The 25,973-nt window shown below is 38.1% G+C and overlaps 1 protein-coding gene across 1 annotated transcript in view; it reads left to right on the plus strand.

Annotated features, from left to right (window-relative positions):
• The first annotated feature begins 1,994 nt into the window (after positions 1–1,994).
• LOC149547928 (trihelix transcription factor GT-1-like) overlaps positions 1,995–25,973 on the plus strand; it is a 37,384-nt gene continuing 13,405 nt past the window's right edge. The window contains exon 1 of the mRNA XM_089791970.1: positions 1,995–3,032. Within this exon, the coding sequence (XP_089648096.1) occupies positions 2,432–3,032 (601 nt within the window). The 5' untranslated portion in view covers positions 1,995–2,431. The remainder of the gene's footprint in view (positions 3,033–25,973) is intronic.

Consider the following 25,973-nt stretch of genomic DNA (forward strand, 5'->3'; position numbering starts at 1 on the left):
CCATCTGTCTTCCTTTCAGCTCCTAACAGGGATTCAAAGTCTCTTACCAGGGACTCATATGTACCGATTGTATTTCATTGACTCCTAATAGGGTCCATCATTTCACAAGGAACATTTATATTAGTACATTATCTTGTGGGGATCATTCCCACCAAGGTTTTCCCTCTGATCAAAGATTTCTCTAGCCAACAAATCTGGTGTTATTGTGTATGGTTATCTTTCTATGGTTGTTGCATCTACTATTTACATGTTTTAGAATTAATAAAGACATTGAGAGTTGTTTAATTGCTTTATTGATTCAGCCTCCCCCAATTATCTTGGTGGAATTTACTTTCTAACAGGGAAGCCTCACGTGGAGGCATTTGAAACTTTGTAGTGCTAACACATGGTTCTCTAGAGAAATTTCTTGAGTTTTTCTTCCCTCCTACCTAAAAAATCTACCGTGTTAATGTTCAATGCTCTCAACAACAAGTGCATTCAAAAAGTAAAAGAAATTTGAAGGAAAAGGGCTTAGTAGACTTGGAAGAAACCACACGATTCTTGGCATTTTGTTACCCAAACTTCAAAGGCTCATAACTTTCTACTCATTTCTCATAATTCACATACACTGTTGAAGAGGTCTTTAGGATTCACATAATTTCAATATCTTGGCACCATGTATAGGCACACTTTCATAGGTACAAATGACACTTTTGACCCCTACTTCTTCTCTAAAAGCCTTAAAAAATGCAATTTTATAAATGATAAACAAAAAACTAGATTTTTAATTTTTTTCAATTCTACTTGTTCTACCACTTTTGCACTACCTAAAATGCCTTCATAATACTTTGGATGAAAGTTGTGGTAGATAATATTTACAATGTGCATGCACAAATTGACCAAGGGCTCTCATATCACCCACATGAGACTTAGTGCCTTATTCCATATGATATTCTCGTGTGACATAAGTTAGGTAAAATAATTTGCATTGTATTCAACATCCATCTTTGCATCACGAGTACAATCAAACAATGTAAAAGATTTTGAATCTTGAAATCAAAATGGATGTGCGCAAGGTTTTTTCGCACTTATGATTCACCATCACATTTTTAAACCTTGGGACGTATTTCATTTTAATCTTGCTCTTGCAATTATGGTGAATGAAGACCCAAAGCACCACGAGTCCCCTTTTGATAGTGTAAACCTTCTCCCTTGGTCCTTGAGGAGTTATATTCTTATATGCGATCTAAATCCTGTGTAAGAACAATATACATTTTCAAATTATGAGTGCACATTAGCTAAGGTGAAGAATTTTCATCTTTAGGTTGATTCCATGCATTTGTAGCTTAAGAATTCCCTCACGCACACTTAGCAAGATGAATAAGTCTCCACAAACTTAGTCACTCTTTAGTTCACCTGTTCTTCTTTTCACTCAACATTCAACCATTTCAATAGATTTTCAATTTAAAACTGAAACTTTTAAAGGAAAAAAAACATTCTTCAACCTAGACCTAATTACAAATGCCTTGTCTTATAAAGACAAGAAGAACTCCGGTTATTGAACTAAAGCTACTGAGGTAACGCAATCCAAAATATGTAAGGAAGCAAAAAATAAAAGGGGTCTTCATTTACAATAGCACGATGTGTGAATAGGTCACAACAAGACCCACATCTCATGAGTGCTATCTATGCAACAACATATTTGCATCTTGGTAAAAATAATATTGCTAACAAATAATAGTATGTTAGCAATTATGTTAGCTAATTGTAATAATATGTATTAGTAATTTGTAAACATTTACAATTAAATAATATAATTGCTAACATACTTGTTTGTTATTAGTAATATATTTTTTTATTTTACCAAGATGCAAATATGTTGAATAGAGAGTGCCCATCCGAGAGACATGTCTTTTAGACTTTTTCTCCATATACCATATAGTTTTTCGAGTAATGAAGACTCCTATTTTATTTTTTGTTTTCTTAAATAGATATGCTAGTTTCACGTCTTTGCCAAAATCTACGTCAATTCATGTAAGATCAACGACAAAAATTATGAATCTCGGGTTGAAAGGGAAACTGAAGCCGTCAGCGACCGTCAAAATATGGATTTGGAAAACGCTGGCCTAGCTGAACCGAGCAGACGCAGCTACGCAAAATATTTCTGCTCAGTCTTCCGAGATGTGTGAGACAGAGATAGCAAATCAAATCAATCAAACACTTCTCTCTGTATCTCTATAATGATTCTGATGCAAATGTCACATTCCTGCGGTGCCGGCGAGGACGGAAGAATTCATATGTTACAGTTGGCAAAATTTGTACTGCATGGGTAGCATGGCAGGCAAATTGGATTCTTAAAACCTTTTAAAACGAGGTTTTTGGTCTTCGTTTTGGTTGAGTATGGGCTCTGCACCCTCAGGAAAACTAAAATAGCCACTAAAAAAACTATTCTATGTATTTGTCGAACAATAACAGTAAGCAGGGGCAGGGGCAGGGGCAGGGACAGATAGGGTTAGAATTAGAAGAAGAAGAAGGAATACTAATGGAGGTGGTGGCCAATGGCCTCCAGGTGCAGAATATGCAGGGGCAGGGGCAGGGACAAATGATACTGCCGGAGAGCAGCGGGGAGGACCATGAAGTGAAGGCGCCGAAAAAGAGGGCCGAGACATGGATTCAGGAGGAAATACGCGCTTTGATTGCGTTGCGGCGCGAGATGGACAGTTTATTCAATACCTCTAAGTCAAATAAGCATCTGTGGGAGCAAATTTCGCTCAAGATGAGGGATCGAGGGTTTGATAGGTCGCCTACGATGTGCACTGACAAGTGGAGGAATTTGCTTAAGGAGTATAAGAAGGCCAAGCATCAGGACAACAGGGGCGGTGGCGGATCTGCAAAGATGTCGTGCTATAAGGACTTGGAGGATTTGCTGAGAGAGAGAACCAAGGTCGCAAGTTACAAGTCCCCACAGCCTCCTGCTGCTGCCGCTGGCGTCTCTGCCGGTGCCTCTGCCGCCACTCTCAAGGTCGACACTTATATTAATTTCTCGCCAAAAGGTCAGAGTTTCTTCTTGCTTCCTAGTTTTGTTTTTTCAGTTTTTTTCAGTTTCTTTTACCTTTCGCTGAGGGAGCTTCTAATAGCACGAACCCATGTAGCTGTTTTTACTGCTTACATTTTGAGGTTAAGGTGAGCCGATTTATATACTTAATAATTTACATTTGTCTAAAATGGTGGACTCGCTGTGACTTTTAATTGCTATCTTCATCTGTAGATGTTGAGCAAGGCGGAGGACTGAGCTTAGCCAGCCACAGCTTATCCACGAATTTGCCACATGGCTGCAAATTCTGTGTTCATTCCATTTTAATATATCTTTTCAACCTTTACCTACAAATTTCGGTGATTAAAAAAGTTGACAGTTTGTTGACTACTTAAATTAAGCAGGGAAAAAATCATGGAACTAGACATTGAAATCATTTAGCAGTGCTTGGGAGTTCAGTGTTGGGCCATGCTGTAAATATCAAACTGTTTTTGTGAAAAATGGTATATCACATTTGTTACTGAGCTTAGGAAAAACTAAATCAATTTGAGGAAGTTGATGTGCGTCCGGGTGATTCCTAAAATAGATTTTGATTTTGTTGGATGAAACTTCCTTCTCATCCATGAAGTCTTCCCCAGATATAATAGTATGATACAATTTCAGAGCTAAAAATTGTAGTTTTTTTTGACTGAACAATCAAAAAGATTCTGTAGGATTGCCAGGTTTAGGCATTAGCTCCTCACTGAGAGTAACACCACATTATTTTGGAATTTTGAAATCTGCCACAGTGGAAGCCACTTAATGTATTTGAAATCTGGCTTTGAAAATTACTTGCTAATTTATTTGCACAACTTTCTGATCCTACCATGATCTTGTGTGGTAATCAAAGTTGTGTGAGACTTTTTCAGTTAATCCAGTTTTTCATGACAGGACAAAACATGTGGAAATTAAATAACATTATTTGAAGGATATGGTTCAAAGAAAATCCATTGAGCTTAAGTGTATTTCTACAAAGGAGTAAATTGCAAACATTCTCACCAAGCCACTTCTGAGAGTGAAGTTTTGTTACTTTCGGGATAAGTTTGGTATTGTGGAGAATGATGCTCTTGCTAAGAGAGTTTCAGCTCCAATAATCCATTTTTTATAGTGAGTTCTTCTTTGTGAGAGAATTTCGAGGTGAGATCCCTTGTTCCACCCTTTGTGAGTAGGTATGGTGGATCCACTCTTTGCGAGTAAGCATGGTGGAATTCATGTGTGTGACTCACCGACTTTATTGTTATGCTTTTATTATTCACCCTCTAGGGGTAGCTATGTTGAATAATTTAATGCTTTTTTGATTCACCCTATAGGAGTAGCTATGGTGAATATTGTTATGATGAGATAGCAATGTTTAATTGAGAAAATCTTTGATAAGATTCTATGTTGACATTTTCTTTGGTTGTAGCTATGTGCATTTGTCATAATAAGGCAAATTGAAGATCTCTATCTGGCTAAGAGGGAGTGGCAAAATAAGTAGCTGCGTCACAGACCTTCATTCAGTCCTTTCCTGTTCTTGCTCATGGATTGTTTAAGGCAGTTTCAGATGCAGTATATTACTCTTTTAGTTGTTTTGTGTTTCATGGTCCCTGCTCTTGTTTGCCTTCATACTCCAATAGTTTTTGCGTGCCTTTGGCTTTTTTGCCTCTTATGATATCTATTGAACGAAAGTAATATCCAACTAGATATTTTTCCCCAATATGTTTTCAGATAATAGTTGATGACACAGTTGATCCAAATGGGACAAATGAGCAATGATAGTCAATGGTATAATTGATCTGGAGGTGAAGTTTGCTGCAATGTTGATAGGACATCATTCCAATAGGATGAATAGTATTCCAAGTTCTGCTATTCACATAACATACCAGAGGATTATGGAGAATGCTGATTATGACTTATGCAAAGCAATGGGAGAGCAATTGTTTCTCAACATTGAGAAGACAACGAAAGACAAGAGACAACCATTCAAGTTTAGTCAGTTACCTATGGGACTATTCTTCTATCTCTTCTATTTCTTTCCTGTTATTGGAAACATTACTTGGTCTATGGATGCACTGGCAATTATTAAATTAGGAATAGTATTTGAATCCTTGGCAATGAGTTCACAAGTGGAGTATGTGGTTACTTCAAAGATTTTCAAAAGAAAATGCATCTAAGCTAAAGAATTCTATCTGCCACAGTGAAAAAAATACTAGGATACTATCTGTTCTGTGGTAGATACCGATACTTGACTCATGGAAGTAGTTGAATCAAGGACCTCATGGGTCATGCCGTATGGGTTATGAGGTGGAGGCTGACATGCTAATGATCTATGCAGAAGATTTATTGTCAAAACGGGTGTATCCAAATGTTACTAGGTTTGGAACTTTTGATGAGAATGATATGGAGGTTTGTAGTAAATTGACCAAACCAGTGGTAGTGAAGAAGATAAGAAAGGAAGTAGAGGAATTTGCATTGAAGAAAGGTTTCACCAAGGATATGATTGACAAGGCAAGAGCTGAGTATGAAGCTGAGCAAGTAGGCACATCTACAACAGTGACAGGAGAGGAAGAAGTAGAAGTTGATTCTGCTACAACCGATAGAGCCTGCACCGGTAGGAAAACTAGAAGTTCCACCACTGTGAAACTGAAACAGGAAGAAGGAAGGTAAATCTGCTAAGGCTGCTAAGCTTGAGTCTATAAAGGTCAAGGAGATAATCAAAACAAAGAAAGTAGTCAGAAAGAGCTAGAAGGAACAAGCAAGAAGGTACAAGGATGCTTGAAAGGAGTGAGGAGACGTAAGGAATTGGATCCAATGATGGCCAAAAATAGTTGAAGGCTAGTGGTAAGAAATCTAAGGTGGTTGGTTCCCCTACCAAGAAATTTGTTCAACCTGATATTAATAAATTTATTTCTGGAGATAAAATAGTGAATACAGTTGGAAAGTGGGGCATATAGGTTGATGTTAAGACACATTATAACAAATTAAATGAAGAGGAGCAGAAATAGATTAAATATGCAGTTGTATTTAGTATGAATAAACTGAGCAAAGTCCTCATTGAGTTGCAAGGACATATCCCCACATCTTTATATTAGAAGATTGAAGCTAGGTGGCTTGCTGCAAAGGTTAATTGAATATTTCCTAATTCAATTACAAACGAAGATGTCAAAGGAAGAAATCAAAGATATTCTTAGCAAACCTAGACGACATTCAAGACAAAGAAAAGACTGATAAGATTACAAAGTCTTGAAGATGTGCACAAATTACAGAGATACAGAAACATTATAGAGATACAGAGAAAAGTGTTAATGTGCATCAGAAACATTATAGAGATACAGAGAAAAGTGTTTCTGATGCACATTATAATGTCTTGAAGATGCCAAGATGAAACACAGTTTATCTTGAAGTTTTTGGATCTAGAAGAACAAGAAAAAGAAGAGTATGAACAAGATGAGTGTAACAACCACTTTTCCCAGGTCTTAACTAACAAACTAGCATATCAAAGAAATATAGTTATTACTTCATATTCGTAGGAAGACAGTTATATCAGTTATGTTCACGTGAATGAGATTAATGGTTACAATCAGTTACACGGAAAATTCATAACTAACAATTGAGGACACCATCAAGAATTTAACAAGGAATTTAAAATCTACATAGCGTAGAATTCAAAACCAAAATCCGTCTAAGGATGCTTTTGCAAAACCTAGATTAGTCGATAAATACTACTTAGGAACAAATAACTAAACCACCTTATCAAAATGACAATTACCATCAAATACCACTTTATCATTTAGGGCATCAAATAGCACTGTATCAATTAGGGCATCAAATATCATTGTATCATTTCTTCTCCTTCCATTGCTAACTATGGCAATAACATTCGGTTAGAAAAATACGCTCATATTCATTATTCAAATAAATGGAAGACTGAAATATCAATCCATCAGATAAACCTATCTCTTGCATATAGATATATTCCATGTTCAGTTGGAAGATCAATCGATCTAACTGGTTACCAATTACATTGATGAGAAGAGTTGCTTTCATTAAAGAAAATAACTTAATCGATGATATACGTCAATCCATCTTATCTTCTACTTGAAAAAACATCATAAAAGTAAAATACCTGTTACCAATAAATGTTTGAATGCTTAATTTATCTTTGACTGATGCATGTTTTGACATCTTGTGGAGAGGGGAAACATTGTTAGGGGCTTAACCTCCCAACCGTGAACCTTAAACTTATCACCAAACTTTCTTGAACGAGAAAGATCCTCCCTACCTGGAAATAGACAGGGAAGATCATGATCCGTCAGTGAGCATTTTGGTACTTAATTCGACTACTTGACTAGACATCCAGAACTAAACATTGGACTACCATGAGCTGACTCAGTTTACTCTCTTTTAATTTACTTGCTTATTGATAACTGATTTTTTTATTTCTCTTATCATGCAGGGATGTACTTAAGGTTTAATGAGTATCAACACACACCCTCATCTCGACCATATTGGTCTTCCTAGATGAATGCCTGGGTAATTTGCCTTAACATTATATATATATATATATAGCCACGCATACTGCCCAACCTAGGTCAATGGTTTCAATAAAAGATTCATATTACTTGTCTTTCATAAGAGTACTGAAAACATTCTTCATTCATAGTCAATGCATTATAGATGAGAATTATGGCTCTTTCTAATTTGATGCAATAACCCATGGATGTTGTACTTATCTCAGAGGTGTATTGACGATACCCCTGTACAAGTCGGCTCTTTTAAAATAGAGATCAAAAGAATACTTAACTTGTAGATATTACACAAATAACAAAAGTAAAGGAGGAAATCCATGGGACTGTAAATCATTCCATTTCTTGGACTTAGTATTGATATTGTTTCTTTCCTATAGCAGACTGAACTGTTTAATCTATTGCTTGAATTTAGAATATCACAAAAAGATTAAATATAATCATGACTTGAGAGTATCCAGCTCGATTCAAGCTCAATTCTCGTGGTCAGTCAATGTTGGAAATGGGAGCCTGTTATCCTATGCATCAATAAAAGAATAACTTTGACTGGGAAATGGATGCTGGTAGTATGAGCAATAAATCATACACACTCGATGCAGTAGAGAAATACATTCTAGTTTTGTATTGAAATAGTAGCTTTGTAAAAATGAAACTTCACCGCAAGCAGGAGTATCGAAGAAGCAATAAGCTAGAGATGGGAGAATGAATAAGAATCCCATCATGAGCATAGATAAAGGCTCACCGCTATGCATGTTCGGTTACACAAGAAAAGTTGAGGTGGCAAGGAGTTATAACAAAGCCATCGATTCACGTGGCTATCATGTTTAAAAGGCGGCCTCCAAAATTAATAAAGCCCGATGGAGAAGAGATAAATATAGAGGGCCACTCAAGGCAAAAATAATAATCAAGACCCTAGTCAAAGGTGAAAGAAATAATAATATAGTCTTAGTATATAACATCATGGTATCTATAGATACCTATATATGTATGTATGTATATACGTGTACATGTGTAAAACCCCAACCATATATTTCTTACATATACGCCAAACATCGAGTATGCGTATACGTCCTTATATATATAAAATTGGTTTACATATGTACACATATACATGTATAGATATATAGGTATCATGTTGTCCAATATGATAAGACATGCTTATGCACTGGGAGGGTCCAACTATACAATTACAAAGGTACAAGTTTGCTCAAATATCAATTCATGCTTAGTGATTTTTTTACTATTAAATGATATGTAATTTAACAAGTTAGCTCATGGTCGTCCAACGTACACTCTTGCTTGCCTAGTCGTTTACCTTTAGCCATGGTGGTTCAGGGCTTGTACCTATTTGCTCAGTGATGGTGGTGCCCCCCATGCCCAATTCTTTTCTAGCAATTCTTCCCTCCTTCGACATGCTCCTACAAGGGAATTCTCCACGATTATATTATATTCCTCAATATAATAACAATTTACCATAAAAAATTATTATTCATAAACCATCATAATGGCAAACCACCATCCCACTTCCCATGATGAAACCAATTTTCTATGATTTCGAGATAACAATATAATAGCATCATAATGATTAATTAACATGTCATCTTCATATGAAATTAAAACGATTTAACCATCTTACCATTTCACATGATCATAACTAATTTTAACTGTCAACTTACTTCACGTGAAACCGCAACGACTATATGAACATTTTAAATTGGGTCAAAATTGGGATGTAACAACAAGCCCTAGATAACTCATACCAATGAAGGATGGAAGATAGATGGTGTTGAAGTCACCATAGATGATATTCCCATCCGAGATGTTCCAAAGAATCAAGTGAATGCTTCAAAGAAAACAAGGATAGATTAAGTTATGAAAGATGTTATTACTAATGGCACCACAATGGATGCACCTACTGGAGAACAAAAACAAGAAATGTTAGTTGATATAATCAAAGGTGATGAGAACAAACAAGATCAAGCACATACTAAGGTTGCGTAGGTGGAAGGAGAGAGAGGAAAGCAAGAACATAAGGAACATATTACTGATAAAGGGAAAAGATAGGTAATATTTTCACAGTTACTATCTTCTACGAAGCCAAGTTATGATGTAGGATATGAACTTGATATTCCAGACAATTGATTTGAGTGTTTTGAGTCTTAATGAACTCATAAAATTGTTACGACAATGTAATCTAAAGCTAGAAGGGAAATGATGAAAGCTCAGAAGAAAGAGGTACAAGTAAATCAATTGACAAGATACATATTGTTTGACTTGGTGCATGAAGTTGGTTGTGATTCAAATGCAACACCTATTGAGCAACTGGACAAGTTAGTGAGCTGCTGGAGAACAATTGCAAAGTCTTGAAGATGTGCACAAAGTACAAAAGGACATTGACAAGAAAATATTAGGGAAATTGGTAGAGTCAATTGCATTCGAAAAAGGTTCATGAATTGTAAGGGTGAACCAGGTGAAGAAAGCATTGAAGGAAGGTGGTAAGCTACTTGCCACATTTGTGATTTTTTAAAGTTCATGCAAGATATTGAGTAGAAAAGAGTTTAAGTTCAACAAGAGCTAAAGAAGTTAATAGCCATTTTTGATCTGGCAAACCATTTTGTAACAAGTTTGGGAGCCTTAGTAAACATTGTTAATTATAAGCTCAAAACTTACAATAATGAATAGGAGAAAAGGGTAACTACATTAATAGAGCTACAAAGCCATATGATTCCCAAGAACTTACTGCAAAAAGGGATAAAAGAGGTTGAAGTTGTTTTAGCCTTATCAGATATGAGCACCATAGATGCATTAGAAGAGCTAGTGTATTTTTTATGTGGACACATAACAATCATGGATAATCCACATAAGACATGGGAGAATGATCTTCAAGTGTTAAAGACCAATTTTGCCGATGTATTTACTAGAATATAAGTTGGCATATACTTGTAACATATTTTTGTTTTTTGTATCTTTTTGCAAACTTTTGTCATTGTTGTCAAAGGGGAGACATTGGTTACTGGAAAATTATCATAAGGGGGAGTCATGTGTGAGTTATCCAAGGGGGAGTCATGTACAATTCAGGTGGAGTGAACCTTTGTTGATAATTGGATACACATTTTGGCAAGTATTGACACACTTAGTCAAATTTCTCACTAAGTGTTGCCATCAATGCAAAAGGGGGAGATTTTTGGCCTAATGATGAAGATGATTAGATCAAAGCATGAAGTATTAAAGTGGTGTTGTCATTGCTAGCAACGAAGCATAATGAAAGTGATAGGTCAGCCATACAAGTAGCGAATTGGATCAAACAAGTCAAGTTACTTAGTGTTTAGTGTATTGGTGACATGATAGTCATTTGTTGAACATGTGATCAACAATGAAGATTTTGGCAATTTCAGGTTGTGCGGCTCATGTGGAATCACTGGTGGAGTAAAAGTGAGTTTTCTTGTTGAATTTCTTGGGGGACCGACATCAAGGAATTTTAAATGGTGAGTTGGCATGCTCGCTCATTTAACTTAATTGTTTTGGAGGCAGACTTAGTAATACGTTTTGGGAAGAAGTTTATAATACGGGTAAATTGTAAATGTCTGGGTTACGATGCATGAATGTGATTTAATAAGCCAGGGTAGAGATGTTAGAATGTTGTAGAAGAATTTCAGAGCGGTGCATTGAGTAGAACAACAACGAATCTGTGAAGTAGTGAGTGCTATATTCAGATCTTCATTTGAGTATGTATTGAAGGCAAATCCTAACAGGTTTGTAGGCTAAATTCCTTAGTAGGGTTACTCCTAACAAGGTAAGTAACATCTTAACATGTTGAAGATTAAATCCTCTAACAAAGTGATTCTCGGGAGTTTCTAAATCCCTTAGATGAGTAGCTTCTTTTGGGGCTTTCGTAATAGCTTCTAATAAGGCTGTAGATACTCTTAATCGGGTATGCCCCTAATAGGGTGATGTAATGCTTTAAGAGGGCAAATCTTATTCCTATAGTGGTGAGGCATTGGGATGCTAATTCCCACCATAGTTTTTCCCTTTAACCAAGGGTTTCCATGAGAATAATATTGGTGTTCTTGTGTTGCATGTTGTGGATGTTTCATTTTCTTTGCTTTTATATTATAATATCACTTGCATGTTGTTTACCGTACAGGGTAAACAAATAGTTATTGCATTAAGAAACTAGAATGTAACACAAAACAAGATAGTACTTTATTCATATAAAAAGATATACAATCACGAGTACAATGATGCTCCATAATTCCATTCAGACGATGTACATATTTGTCTCGAAGGGGTGACTCAACCGTCACGCAACCTTTTAGACACTAACTAATCCCGTTGGCTAGAGTATTGTTTTACCGACAACATCATCCCCCCCAAAAGAAAAGTCATCTCTGGACAACAAAATAGAGACAACTAAACTACTAAGTACATCAAGACAAAACTAAGAAGAGGGGTGTGTCCTTGGTAGGGCTAGTGTAGTAGATGTCCTTTGTGCCCATAATTCATTCAATTGTGCTCGCAACTTGTCTAGCTGCTGCATTTGGGTGTCCAAATGCACCTTAGCTTGCATATGAAGTTCTAATGCTCTCTTCATCATCTCAACTATGTTTCAGAGCTGCACCTCCTTTGCATCCGACTCCCTCTTCGCGTCCCCCAACTGAAATATAAATGTTGCCTTCTCTGATTCCCTCTCAGCAATGAGTGTTGCCCGCTCTTTCTCCCAAGCTCACTGTTGCGCAGCCAAATTGGCTTCGACTATGGCTAATCTGGTAGTTGTCTCCTCCCGAGCCCTTGTTGCTACTACTTGGTCCGCCTTACTCCTTCGTAGAGCATAGTGTGCCTCTCGATACACTTGTAGTGTCTCTCACATTAGGTTCTCAACTTTGTTCTCCACTACAGGCTCCTTAGCAGTCCACTCCTGTCACATCTCAGGGGTCTCTGTGTTCGGCTATCCCCATGCTTGAAACATACTACGAAGGCTGCTGGACAACCAACTCACACAAATGATAAAACCTGCTCCAACTCCCGCAACATTGCCTCCAAAGCATGTCTTTGTGCTAAAATCACTACTTGGCGACCTCGAGTCAACACGTCCGCTAAGTACGTCTTGACATCCTCTGCTATAGTTACTAAGGGGCCTGATGGTATGGGGTGCTCCGTGGCTATCGTTGCCTTTGCTGCTTCTAACATCCTCTTCGTAGTACTCCTTGTCGGAGGTGGGGGTGGTGGCTCAACTTCAACGGTAGGATGACTCTCCTCTGGTGGGGCTAGAGGATCCATCATTTGAGATACTTCTCTCCTAGGTGAGAGAGTGATAAATGTCGGTGTTACTGGTCTAATGCTGAATCTCCTACTCAAGTACGCGCTCAAGTCTCGCTCACTCAACCTATGGTGTAGCACCCTCACCGGTAGGTAATAATGCATTATCTATTGTGACCACTGCATCAGATCCCACTACCTGCAGTCTGACCTGTGGTGTCTCCGAACTCTTAGGGACCTCCTATGCCAGTAACTCCATCATCTCGTACTATAGCCACGACATCAGATCCCACTAGTAGTTTGACCTCCTGTGTCTCTGAACTCTTAGGGACCTCCTGTGCTGTAGGCGGTGATGGGTGGGACTCTATCTGAACTATAGCCACGACCTTCGGAATTGTCGGGCATTACAATTGGTTGAGCCGCTACTGTGACAGTGGTCATCACTACTGGTTGTCTGAGCTGTCCAAATCCTAGAATGTGTGCACTGTGCGTACTCATAGGGGCCAAGTGTGCTGTTGCCAAAAGTGTAGGCCGTGGGAATAGCAACGGTGTTGCCGTAATAACTTCCACCTCTTCGTCATCCTCTTCCTCTCTGTCAGTCTCACTATTGTCAGAAGATGTCTCCTGTCGACCATTATTCGTATTCCCATGCTCCGAACTTGCACCTAACTCTTGTCTGGGTCGATTTTGCCCGATTGTGGCCTTTTGCCTGCTTGGTGTGTCTAAGTGTCTCCACTACATGATGGGGGGTTCACCTGGTGCAAGCGGGCCAGGTTTGACCTCTAGCTTGTTAAGAGGAATCATCTGCGCTGTCGCATCGAAGAATAATCCAATAGCGTATTGGGGCATGTAGAAAGTCTTGTGCTAAAGTGTCATGAACTCATACATTCGTTCCACCAGTAATGCGGCCTAGGCGTAAACTCTCATGTTCAAGATCCCATTCATCATTGCTACCTTCGGAGAGGAGATATCTGATGCGCAGCTCGATCCCGTGAGCCTACTCTTCGCTAGGTCCATTAGGCAATGCCAATATCCTTCCTGGATGTTAGACTTCTTCAGTCCTCTAACCTTCAAAGTGTCCATCAGAGCTTCTTTCCTTGTCTGTGAGAATTCACCACATACAAGCTCTATCAGATGCGCCTTCACCTCTCAATTTAACTTCTTCGGTTTGTTATCAATTTTCCTCCCTCCCTATGCCTGGCCGAGTGTTCTGCATACCCGCGTGAAGTCTGGTGCCCTGAATAAGATTACCAAGTCACGCCCGAGATAGGAAAACAAACTAGTTCTGGAGAACCGGTCGTGGGTCTCTACCATCGTGCGCATAAAACCCTCGTAATCACGAATGCAAAACACTGGCATTCATATCGCCCACTCTACCTACGCCTTCCTGATGCTGTTCTTCATTGGATGGTCCACAGGAGTATCCTGCCACCATTTCCTGCAATTGACTCCATTCAAGCCTTCGAAAGAAATATTCAGTGTTGTGAGGTGTGCTGGTGGAGCCGATTGTTGTGCTTGCTGTTTACCCTTCTTTTTGTTTGTGCTTGTGCCTACTGCAACACGAATACTTGAAGGCAATATCTTCACATTTCGATTCATCTTTGTGCTGGTAGCTAAATCTTCATCTAACTTCTTCCAAGCTCTCTTCCCGGCTGACTGCATAATTGTCTTTCTTTTGTTTGTTTGTGTGCAAAAATTGGTTAGGGCGTTTTTGCTTCTCTTTCGAAACAACTCCACCTTATTGCACAAATCCTCTTTCTTACGACTTAGATAGTATGTTCGTACAATGCTAGTTAATGGGTGGACTAAAGTTTGACGTTGCCCTTTTGTTCAACCGTACTATGCAAGAAATCCGAGTGCTCAACTAAAGTTGTGCGGTAACCAAGATCTGCACGGTGTTGTGGAAATGTTCTTCCTTGTGCTCTTGTATTGGTTCTTCAATTCCATGTTTGCATTAAGTCCTTGTTTTTAGATCTTTTGCTTTGTACGACCGTACAACTCCTAGTTTCTCCTTGCTTCGTCTTCCACATGGTGGTGTTCTCAATTCCCTTGTTTGTATGGTGGCCGTACAATAACTCTCTTGCTTTCCTTTTATTGCCACGAGGTCATATGTTGTGCAGATTTCGTATGGTGTCTTCAAAGTTTTTTTTCCAGGATTTGTAGTGTACGATGTGTTTGGTGCTTTACTTCTATGTGGCTGTACGACTGTACAATGTAGGCCTCCCTTTAGGTTTGTACGGTGGCAATCTCTTCTCCCTTTGTGGCCGTACGACGATTTTCCTCTTTCTCGACTGTACGGTGTTTGGTTGGGCTCCTGTGATTGTACAGTGTGGTGTGCCGTATGGTATTTTTTCCTTCTTCGCTTTGGCTTTTGTATGGTGCTCACTTCATGTCGTCGTGTGATCTTTCTCTTCTCTACCATACGGTGCTAGATTTGTTTAGCTATGATGTCATATAGTCTTTCTATTTGCTCTTTTGGTGTCTCTGCTTGGCCGTACAATGGGTTTGTTTTAATATTCAAATGTTTGTTTTAAGGGTCGTATGGACTCTACCTTCTCAACTAGGGTTCCCTACCGTACAGTGTGTTCTTGTTCTTCAACCACAATTTGACCGTATGGTTGTGGTAATTTCCAGTTTTATGGTTTCCCTTTCTTTTTGCCTTGGCGTGTCCAACTAGGCCTTATTATTGTTTACTAAGATGAATTTAATAATCAATTTGTCTTTTACACGTACTCCCCTATCTTGTTCTCATTTTGCACATATTTATTATAATTATCTATATTTATTTATTTATTATTATTATTTATATATTTAAATTCTAGCTGGATCGTCCATTCGGGTCTCATTAACTTCCCAGGCTTCATTCCTCTCATGATAAATTTTTAACTTTGAACCATTTACTCGGTCAGTCACCTCCTTTTCGTCTATCATCCATAGTTTGATTTCTCCAGTATCTCCCACTTCAAGAATCTTGTAGGGTCCAACCCACTTTACTTTGATTTGTTCGATTTGATCTCATTACGCCCAATATATTTTAATACTAGTTGACCCAGTTAGAACCTGTTCAATTTTAAATGCTTATCGTGCCAAATCTTGCATCTACTCTGTGAAACCTTGATGGCCCATTGTGCTTGTAATCTTCGCTCATCGAGCTCATTCAAGTTATACAACCTCTCTTTGAGACTTTCCATGTCTCCTAATTTGTTTTCGATCGCTATTCGCAAACTCGGTACCATGAACTCTGCTAGTACTACGACCTCTTGACCATACGTTAACTGAAATGGAGTATGTCCTGTGGTGACTTTGTAAGAGGTATGGTATGCCCATAATGCTGATGGTAACTTTGCCTCCCAATCTTCACCTTCAACTGTGCAAGACTTGTAAATTATTGCAACCAAGATTTTATTTGTGGATTTTGCCTATCCATTTACTCTCAGGTAGTATGGGCTTGATTGGGAATGGTAGATTTTGAATTTCGTGGTGAGTAGTTGGATGACATGGTTGACAAAATGTTCCCCACGGTCGCTTGTCAATTGTATCGAGATTCCGTACCTCGTAATGATTTGTTCGTAGATAAATCTCATCGTGCTCAGTGCAGAGTTGTCTGGTAGGGCTTGTGCTTCTACCTACTTTGTAAGGTACTCGGTTGCTACTACAATGTATCTGCATCTCCGAGCTTTGCTTACCTTTAGTGGCTTGACAAAGTCGAGCCTCCATCGTTTGAATAGTCCCTGCGCATGTAAGGGGTTTAGAGGCATAAAATCCCTCTTTAGTGGCTTCCCAACTCTTTGGCATGTATCACATGCAACGACCCACTCCTTGGTGTCGTTGTGCATAGTTAGCCACTAAAATCCTGTGAGAAGTATCTTATGCACAGTTGTGTCTGGCCCCATATGTCCTCCTATAGGCCTTTCATGTGCTTCTTTCAATACTTTCAGTATTTCTTTTTCCAGAACTCATTGTCGTAGAATTTGGTCAGGTCCCATCTTATATAGCAACCCGTTGATTAATTGGAACGTTCAACTTCTCAATACGAGTTTTCTCCTCTTGTTTGGTGACATTTCTCTAGGGCATTGCCTTGTTGAAAGATACTCCCCGATACTCACGTACTAAGATGGTAGTACGACGATCTGAAATAGTTGTGCATCTAGGAAGTCATCATTGACTCCCTTCGGAGGTTCTTCCGTCTTGATCTTGGATAGATGATCTGTGCTCACGTGGGATTTCCCAAGCCATACCACAATTTTAAATGTGAATTCCTGCAAGAGCAGTAACCATCTACTTATTCGTCCTTGAATGATTGGTTTATTTACAAGATATAGTAAGGTCTGATGGTCTACATAGAACATGAATGAGGTTGCCAGTAAGTAGTGTTTGAACTTTTGTACAATGCACACCATTTCGAGAGCCTCCTGCTCCGTCGTGCTATAATTCTTTTATGCTTTTGATAGGAGCCTACTTGCGAAGTACACTGGGTGGTCCAATCCGTGATCACCTGTCTGTACCAACGTTGCTCAAATTGCGTAGTTTGATGCATTGACATGTACATGGAACTCCTTGTCCCAGTTTGGATAAGCCAGAATAGGTGTTGTGGCTAGTCGTGTTTTCAATCCCTAAAAGGCTTCATCTTGCTTTGTTTCCCATTTGCAGGGTTCTTCCTTACAAGTTAGCTTGTTGAGAGGGTAATATATTTTGGCGAAGTTCTTAATAAACTTCCGATAGTACCCTATGTGTCCTAGGAATGATTTTACTTCAGTCACATCTATCGAAGGTGGCATTTCCAAAATCGCTTAGACTTTGTCCGAATGTCTTTAATCCTACCTTGCACACGATGTGTCCCAACAGTTTTTCTTGAGGTACCATAAACTTCTTAGGGTTTAGTGCTAGTTGTGCCCATCTGCATCTTTCCTTACATTCCTCTAGTGCGGTCAGATGCTTGTCCTCCGCATTGAAAATTGACCAATTGTCCAAGAACACTTTGAAGTTTCCTACTGACATCTTGTTCAAGATGTGCAGGATGATTCTTTGAAATGTTGGGGGGCATTGCACAGACCGAATGACATCCTATTGTAGGCGTACACTATCTTCTATCACGAAGGTTGTTTTGAGCTTGTCTTCCTCTGCGATGGATGTTTGGTTGTAACTAGAAAATCCATCCATGAATGAATATATTTCATGCCCTGCAACTTCCTCCAAAATACTGTGAGTAAACAGTATTGGGAATGGATCCTTAATTGTTACTGCGTTCAGATAGCGGAAGTCTACACATATCCTTATTTGAGCAGTATCCTTTTCAGTGATATCACAATTGGGGATACCCACTTATCCATCTGTACCCAAAAAATAATGCTTGATTGAAGCATTCGGTTAATCTCGTCTATGATTCGTGCGACATAGTTTTTGTTCATGCGGTATAGTCGCTTTCATATGGGTATTGCTCCTTGTATCAGTGGGATGCGGTGGACACAATTCTGGCGGTACCCCTTTCAGGTCTTTGTATGTCGACGCAAAAACATCCTTATACTCCATGAATATCTTAAATGCTACTGCTTTCAAAACTGGATTCCAACCATCTCCCACAAATATTTTTTTTGGATTAGCCTCGTCTCCTAAGTTCACTGTCTTCGCCGTGGGTTCTTCATATTTAATAGGCTTCTCGTCATTGAATGTATGTGTAGGTGTTTCATCTATTTGCGTCTCTCCTTTGACTTCTTTGTATTCTGTTGGAAATTCATTTTTTTCCTCGCTCTTACTTCCTTCTTCAACCCCTAACATGTGATAGCTCAGAAATAGTTCATAGTCCTTCATTTGCCAATGGAGTAGGCCATTCACCAAGTCCAAGTTGTCATCGTCAGATCCTCCTTCCAACTTCAGGATTCCTTCTTCGTTGGGTTCCATTCTTTTCTTTCCTTCATCATCTCCTTCTTTACCTTCGGAATTTGACAATGCCACATCTTCTCCCACCATCTGGGTGTGTAGATTAATTATGAACCTACAATCTCCTCTCTCCAGTGTTCTTTTTCTAGTCGTGTTTTATCTTTGTCTGCACCAGCTAGCCTCTTCTGAGGATGGCATCGTAACCTTTCCTTTTCAATGGAATGACCATGAAGTCGAGTAAGAAGGGTTGTGTCCTAATCGTTATGGGTTGTGCCATTAGAGTTCCGAGGAGATTGATTCCGTGTTGATCAATGGTGAGCGGTTTGAATGTAGGCGGCCATAGGGTAGGTTGTCCTTACTTCTTCCATGTTTCTTCAGGCAATACATTTATGCCTGACCCTCCATCTTCGATGGTGTCTGTGAGGATAGCTCCAAGAATAGCCATCTCAACTACTGCAGGGTGTCTTCCTGTGTTCAGTGCTAGGAGCATTGGGTCTATTGCGGTCGTTCTGCTTCTACCTTGTGTGTTATTCCCTGGCTCTTCCACTGCCTTGAGGGATGGTGTCATGTTTAAGATTGCGGTCTATAACTGAGGCATTGCAAGAAGATCGTTTGATTTCATGGGAACCTCAGCTTGCATTACCTACCATATGATGCTTTGTTTTGCCTAGTTCCTCCTTGAGGTACCAGTAGTGTCCTTCATTTGCGATTTTTCAGTGTCCATCTCTTTTTCAATTTTTGTTTTCATTTGTTGCATCCTTTTCTTTTCCTCTTCCGGATTTGGGTACGTGGCCTTCTATGCTTGTGCGTGAGTGATTGCTAATGTTTCTTCCTCACATCTTTTTATGGTCAATAGGTTCACCTTGGGTTTAGGGCATTTTGAGTCATTGTGGTCTCCAAGACCACACCATCTACACAACAATTGCGTTATTCCCTTCGTAGTACAGTCTCTGGCGAAATGGCCCCAAAGGTTGCACACATGACATTGTATCATTGGCCGTCTGGACGAGGCTACAACCCCCGTTATTATTGTTGCCACTTCGTCTGCGTCAGTTGTTTTGATACCCTCCTGAGGTTGCTGCATCATTGTTTGTATTTGTTCTTGCTCCCGAGGTGGACACTTCTTGCGTTAGTAGCACTTGCTGGTGTCCCTTTGTTTTCATATTGAACGGGCATTCCTTGGTGGAATGTCTCGCAATCTGGCAGATATCGCAAAATTGGTTCTTAGGGCAAGAGCCCTTTGTGTGGCCCTCCTCTTTGCAAACTGTACACCATAGGTCCCCTTCCCTAGTTTGGCTAGATTTCTTTTTTATGTTTTAAAACTCTTTCATCATACATAGCATATCCTTTTGTAATGCCCATACCTTTTTACTCGATTCCTCATCACTGCTCTTGAAGGATGAGTTTTCAAAATCTGAAGATCTATCTTTCTTCTTTTTGCTGGTTTTACGTTCACTCTCTAAATCCATTACATGGTTATATGCACCAATGTATGATGTTGGAGTAACAATTTTCATCTTTTTTCGCAGTGTTGGTCGTAGCCCTTCAACGAACCATCTTTTCTTCAACCCGTCTGTTGGTTGGCTTTCCATTTTTCCTACTAGCTCTTTCAGCCTCCTAGGGTATATACAGAGTGTTTCATTCTTCTCCTGATTTGTATTGTAAATTTCCGCTACTATCTCATTATCATCCCTGAGTAGTCGGAACTTTGTTGTAAATTATTTCTTGATGTCCGCCCATGTAGTTAGCTTCTTTGGGTTGATGTCTGAAAACCAATAAATAGGTACACCTTGTAGGGTAGCTAGAAACTGTCAGATTTAGTCATCTTGGTTTGTTGTGCCATTCACAATCCATATCGTTTCACTTGTTTTTCAATGTCGAATTGGATCAATTGTTCAATCGCCATTAAATTTTGGTAACTTTTCCTTTTGCTCTGCCATTAACTTCTTCTGTATTTGTTGTACTTGCTGCGTACTTGTGCTGTTCTGTGCACCTGTGCAGTTCTGCACACTTGCGTTGTTTTGCACACCCGCATTGTTCTAAGTACCCACGTTCTGTGTACTTGCGATGTTTTATGCAACCGCGTCATTTTGTGGTATGAAGAGGTCTTCTAGACATGAAGTTGTTCGATTCTCAGCTTGTATCTGTTCGTTTGGTGTATCGGGAATAAAGAGTGCACCCCACACTTGTGCTCCTTTGGCACCTCGAGTCGTGCAAAATTCCTTCTCTTTCGTCTGGATTCTCTACCCTTGGCATATACAAGATTAGGAACTCCTCCCTTGTCTCTTCCACCAAATTCAATCTTTGCCGCGTCTCCTCAAGCAAGTCCTCGACACTTCTCAGTTTGCTAGGTGAATGAACTCTATCGGTCTGTGCTCCTTCACCACTTAGGTGCTTGTCGGGGAGCTGTTGAAACTTTTGCCTTCGCTCTGCCTATTGTGTGAGAATTAATGCTTCCCGTGCTGTGCGTACATCATCATTTTATTTTATTTTATTTCAATCTTTATTGAGCAAATTCAGCATTAGTCTTCATAACACATCTTTTGCACCAAGTTCAACAAGCAATGGCGCCAAATGTTTACCGTACAGGGTAAACGGATAGTTATTGCATTAAGAAACTAGAATGTAACATAGAACAAGATAGTACATTATTCATATAAGCAGATATACAATCACGAGTAGAATGATGCTTCATAATTCCATTTGGACGATGTACATATATCTCCCGAAGGGGTGACTCAACTGTCACGCAACCTTTCGGACACTAACTAATCTCGTCGGCTATAGTATAGTTCTACTGACAACATTTGTTGGTTTATTTGGAAGTTGGTTAAAAACACTTTAAGATCCGTTGTTGCACTGATTTATCTCCCCTCTCAATGCCTTATAATTCTAACTAATTGTTCCTTGATACTCTAGTTCAGTTGAGGAAAGAGCATCTATCTGTTGCTTCTTGCTGGTCCATGTTACAACATCAGTACCCATGTCCCACTTTTTTGTTGACATTAAGAAAATATGAAAAGTCCCATTTGAAGGAGTAAACTAAAATGGTTGGATAAAAGCCTCTTAGATCAAACTCTCTTTGGTATAATCTCTCTATTGCTAAACCACACTTGTAATTGAGTCTCCTTTGCACCCATTAAAATGCTGCTAAAATATGGCTTTAACATTAGCTTTTAGGGAGATCAAATTAATTTTTTTGACAACTCCAAATGCAAAATGATATTGCTTAGAGAAATCTTTCCAATAAATATGGTTTACACACACAACACACACACACAGTTTATTTTTAAAATATTTTTTAAAGTTTTACTAAACATAAGTTGTCTGTCCATTCAACAACCTGTCTCTTTGATGCTAAGGGAAAAATAGTAAATTAGGAAAAAAATTATGAAAAATGTGTAGGAAATAGGTAATTATTTAACCTTTATATTAATTTTTTTTTTTGATATTGTTAGTTAACAGATTTGTCTTTTCACGAAACCCTTATGAAAATACTCCCCAATGCCCAAAGATGGAAGACACAATCTGTATCTAACAGTTGAGACACTTGCATTGGTTATGTGCAAGCACTCTCTGAATTTTGATGTGAAGGTACAACATTCTTCTTTAGATTTGCAATGAATGAATGACTAGTTATGCCTTTAACTAGAAGACACAAAAGGCATTTGACCATCTATTCATAGATATGAAATGGATGGGAAAAGCTGTGTTCAGAACTAAATGAATGTGCAAAAATAGACACACAAATCACATTTATTCACATCCATAGGTGTGAAACTATAAAGAAAATTTACAGCAAACTTCCTATAAACAAAGATCTCAACTCACAGATTCAAGATGCACATCTCTGTTTGACATGAAGGTATTTGTATTGAGAATAATGACAAAGACATTCAGAATGTGTAATTTAATAAAAACTTAATCAAACACAGAGGAATCTGCATTTCCTTCTTCATGCAAATCTAAGTACATAGGCCCATTCCCTCTACAACAGACAAAAATGATAAATAACAGTGTCTCTTCTCCATTTTCCTGTAGCTTCTCCCTAATCTGTTACAATTAAAATCAGAGAAACAATGCTTTCCTGTAGCACCCGGGTTATCGAGAAAGAGAACTCCCTTCCTCCCTTTTAATGGAATATTTATTCTCTTTTTCTTTTGATGACCTTTATTAGTTTTAACAATTGATTCTTTTGAATTTCTTTTTTAGTTATCCTCCTTTATCATTTTATTGGGCCTAATGTTTTATCTACATTATAGCTATAAGACTAATTATGAAGATGTTTATCATATCAAAGTGCACGTATATGTATCCTTTGACAGGTTGCATACATTGGTCCTTTTTATGGAAATAAATTGTGTTCCTTCCATCACTTTTGTTAGTAAACAGATTTGTTCTTAAAAAATTAAATAGAAAGAATGAGTCAAAATGCTTGAATAGAAGAACAACTGCTACTAACAGTTGGAAATACTATCATGAGATTGATAGCTTTCCTCTAAATTGAGAGGTACAATTCCCTCTTAGAAAGATATTCAAAGAATTTAGATATCTGGTTATGTCTTCTACCAGAAGACATGAAGGATTTCTAACATTTACCTATCACTATGGGAAAAATGCAATTATAAGATTTATAAACAGGACAATGAGAAAAACAAACAAACAGCCACAAGACCATCTATCCAGTCCTTCACATCATAGGGGAAGCGAAAAGAAACATTATTTTATTCTGCAGACTATGAATGATAATGCAGAACTGAACCTAAAACATGAAAGAAGTGACGACATAATCATTTTCAATCCAAGAAAATCATGTTTAGATTTTAGAATTTGATATATAAAACTCTCTTTATTTCAGATGCATAACAAAACAATAACAGTATCATTATATCTCTGTCATTACAGTCAAGTTGTAGAAAAATAAAAATAACTTCTATTTCTTCTCCCTGTTACAATCACTGCCCATAAAAATGTATTCTCCCTCTCCCTGTAGCTGCAAAGCTGTTGGTGAAGAAAACCCCCATTGTGTAGAAATCTTCACAATAAATAACATTTTTCACTTGCATTTCAGTTCTGGTAACTATTTTGTGAAAATCCTTTTAATCATTCCCATGAATAATCTTCTTCTTATCACTTTAGAAATATTTAATATTTCAACAATTTTAAAGTTGCATAGATGATAACAAATATGTTATCCAAATTAAAATGAATCCCATATGCATTCTTGGACAGGTGGCATGTGCTGGTAACAAAGCAATGTCACGATCTTGTCACTGTCATTGGTAGTTTATATACTGCCACACTTCAATAGTTATAACTTTTGATCAATAGTTATAAATTCAGCTCAATCCAATTGTAGATTAAAAGTTGTGCCCCCTGCAACATGATTGTTTTTATGCTACAGCACATTCGTGGTTTCTGTTATATTTGATAGACCTGCATATAGTCCATTATAACTTTTGACCTTTACCATATTTTGGCAATCGCTTTGTTGAGATTGTGAGACACTTGTTTTACAACAACATACCCCAAATTGAGCAAAATCCAACAGTGGAAGAATTAATTATGGCCCTCACACTTAGACTGATTTTCTGCTGATAGAAATCTGTGGTTGCAGGCTGTATTAAAATTATAACAATATATGCATCAATACCTGCACAAGAATCACCTGTTAGAGCTTCGCTATTGTACATCTCATTATTAACCACCACCTTTTGGCCTTGGGTTTTGGACTCCAGAGCAACGTATAACTTTGATCTTCTTTGTACTTTATGCATGACAGAGTGACCTTTTGAACTCTGAAATTGAACTGTGTTGTGGTTCAGGTTCAGGTTCAACTTTCACATATGTGAATAAATAGACTGCCGACTTGGAGGCTGACTGACCCATTTTTAACATTTCCCGCTAGTGACAAAACTTGAACTTGAACTTGAACTAACATGATTTCGAGGTTCAAGTTCAACTTCAACAGAGTTATTGACCGAGCCTAGACAATCAACCATTTGCAAGGCACATGATTATTACTAATGAGCCATTTAGGAATCTTTTGAGTATTCTTAGATAATATTTTTGCAAATGATGATTGATACTTCACTCAAAAGTAGAGCAGTTATTGTGGTTATCAAGACATCAAACTAACTAGACCAACCAATTCACAAAGCAGCTTATCAGAAGGAACATTTGAATGCCAATGTCTTGAGCATAATCCGTAGCCTGGCAATCTCTATGACTTTCTTAGTGACTGAAAATGAAGGACGAAACCATCTATTTCAGTTTAACTTGTCAATAACAAATATTAAAATGATTCTTCAATCAACATATCCAACCTTTATCGGATTGGGTATTTTGATCATTACAAAATTCCCATTATGATTCTTCTTTGTTTTCCATTGGTTTGCACATGGGCACTGTAGATAATGATGTCTATGATGGCCTGTATGAGATATGCTTTATTTTGGCACAACGATTCCACAACTCGATCTCGTGATATTTTCACCACATATCTATTGACATTTCTTCAAACAATTCATTGATAGATCATACAATATATTTGATTTGAACTGAAACTCAAATGTCCAGGGTGGGCTCAATAACATAATCCAATAGTATGAAAATCCTTCTCAGAGGAGTTTTTTAATTTTCCCACTCCCATGTATATTTCACGGCAAATTCTCTGACTTATAGATTATTAAAATTATCACTCACAAATTGGATATTATCTTCAATCAGATTTATTATTTTTTGGGAACCTTGAATCTGCAACTTTTGAATCTGAATTTTGAACATATGAACTTCGAACTGGTCAAATCTTTGAACTCGGCGAACCCAGTGAACCATTCTGAACCCTACATACCTTGTTGAACTTGATTGAACTAATTGAACTAGCCTGAGCCTGCTTGAACCAGCCTGAACCTGTATGAACCGCATCAAACCTGTATGAACTAGTTCAATGGGGTTCAAGGCATGTTCTTCCACTTACCAGAATTTTGTACTTAACATAAGGAAAAAATGTTTATCAAAGAAAAACATGCAAGTAGGGGAATCTGATTTTAATATTTGAAAATGGGATCCAATAATGGGTCAACATTTATGTACAGATCAAGTTACAGCAATCAAAAGGAACCTATGTCTAAATTACAGTTACAATCATTTTAGAACTTTATAATGTAAGAAATATTGAACCAAAATAAACAAAACCAATTACCTCCTCTAGATATTGGTGTCGCAAACCTGATCTTGAAACTGTTACTTCGTTATCATTATTGAAAAAAAGTTATGCTCAT

This window comes from Cupressus sempervirens, chromosome 7 (genome assembly GCF_028749045.1).
Source record: "Cupressus sempervirens isolate cs-2001-9-10 chromosome 7, ASM2874904v1, whole genome shotgun sequence".
In the NCBI taxonomy this organism is placed as follows: domain Eukaryota; kingdom Viridiplantae; phylum Streptophyta; class Pinopsida; order Cupressales; family Cupressaceae; genus Cupressus; species Cupressus sempervirens.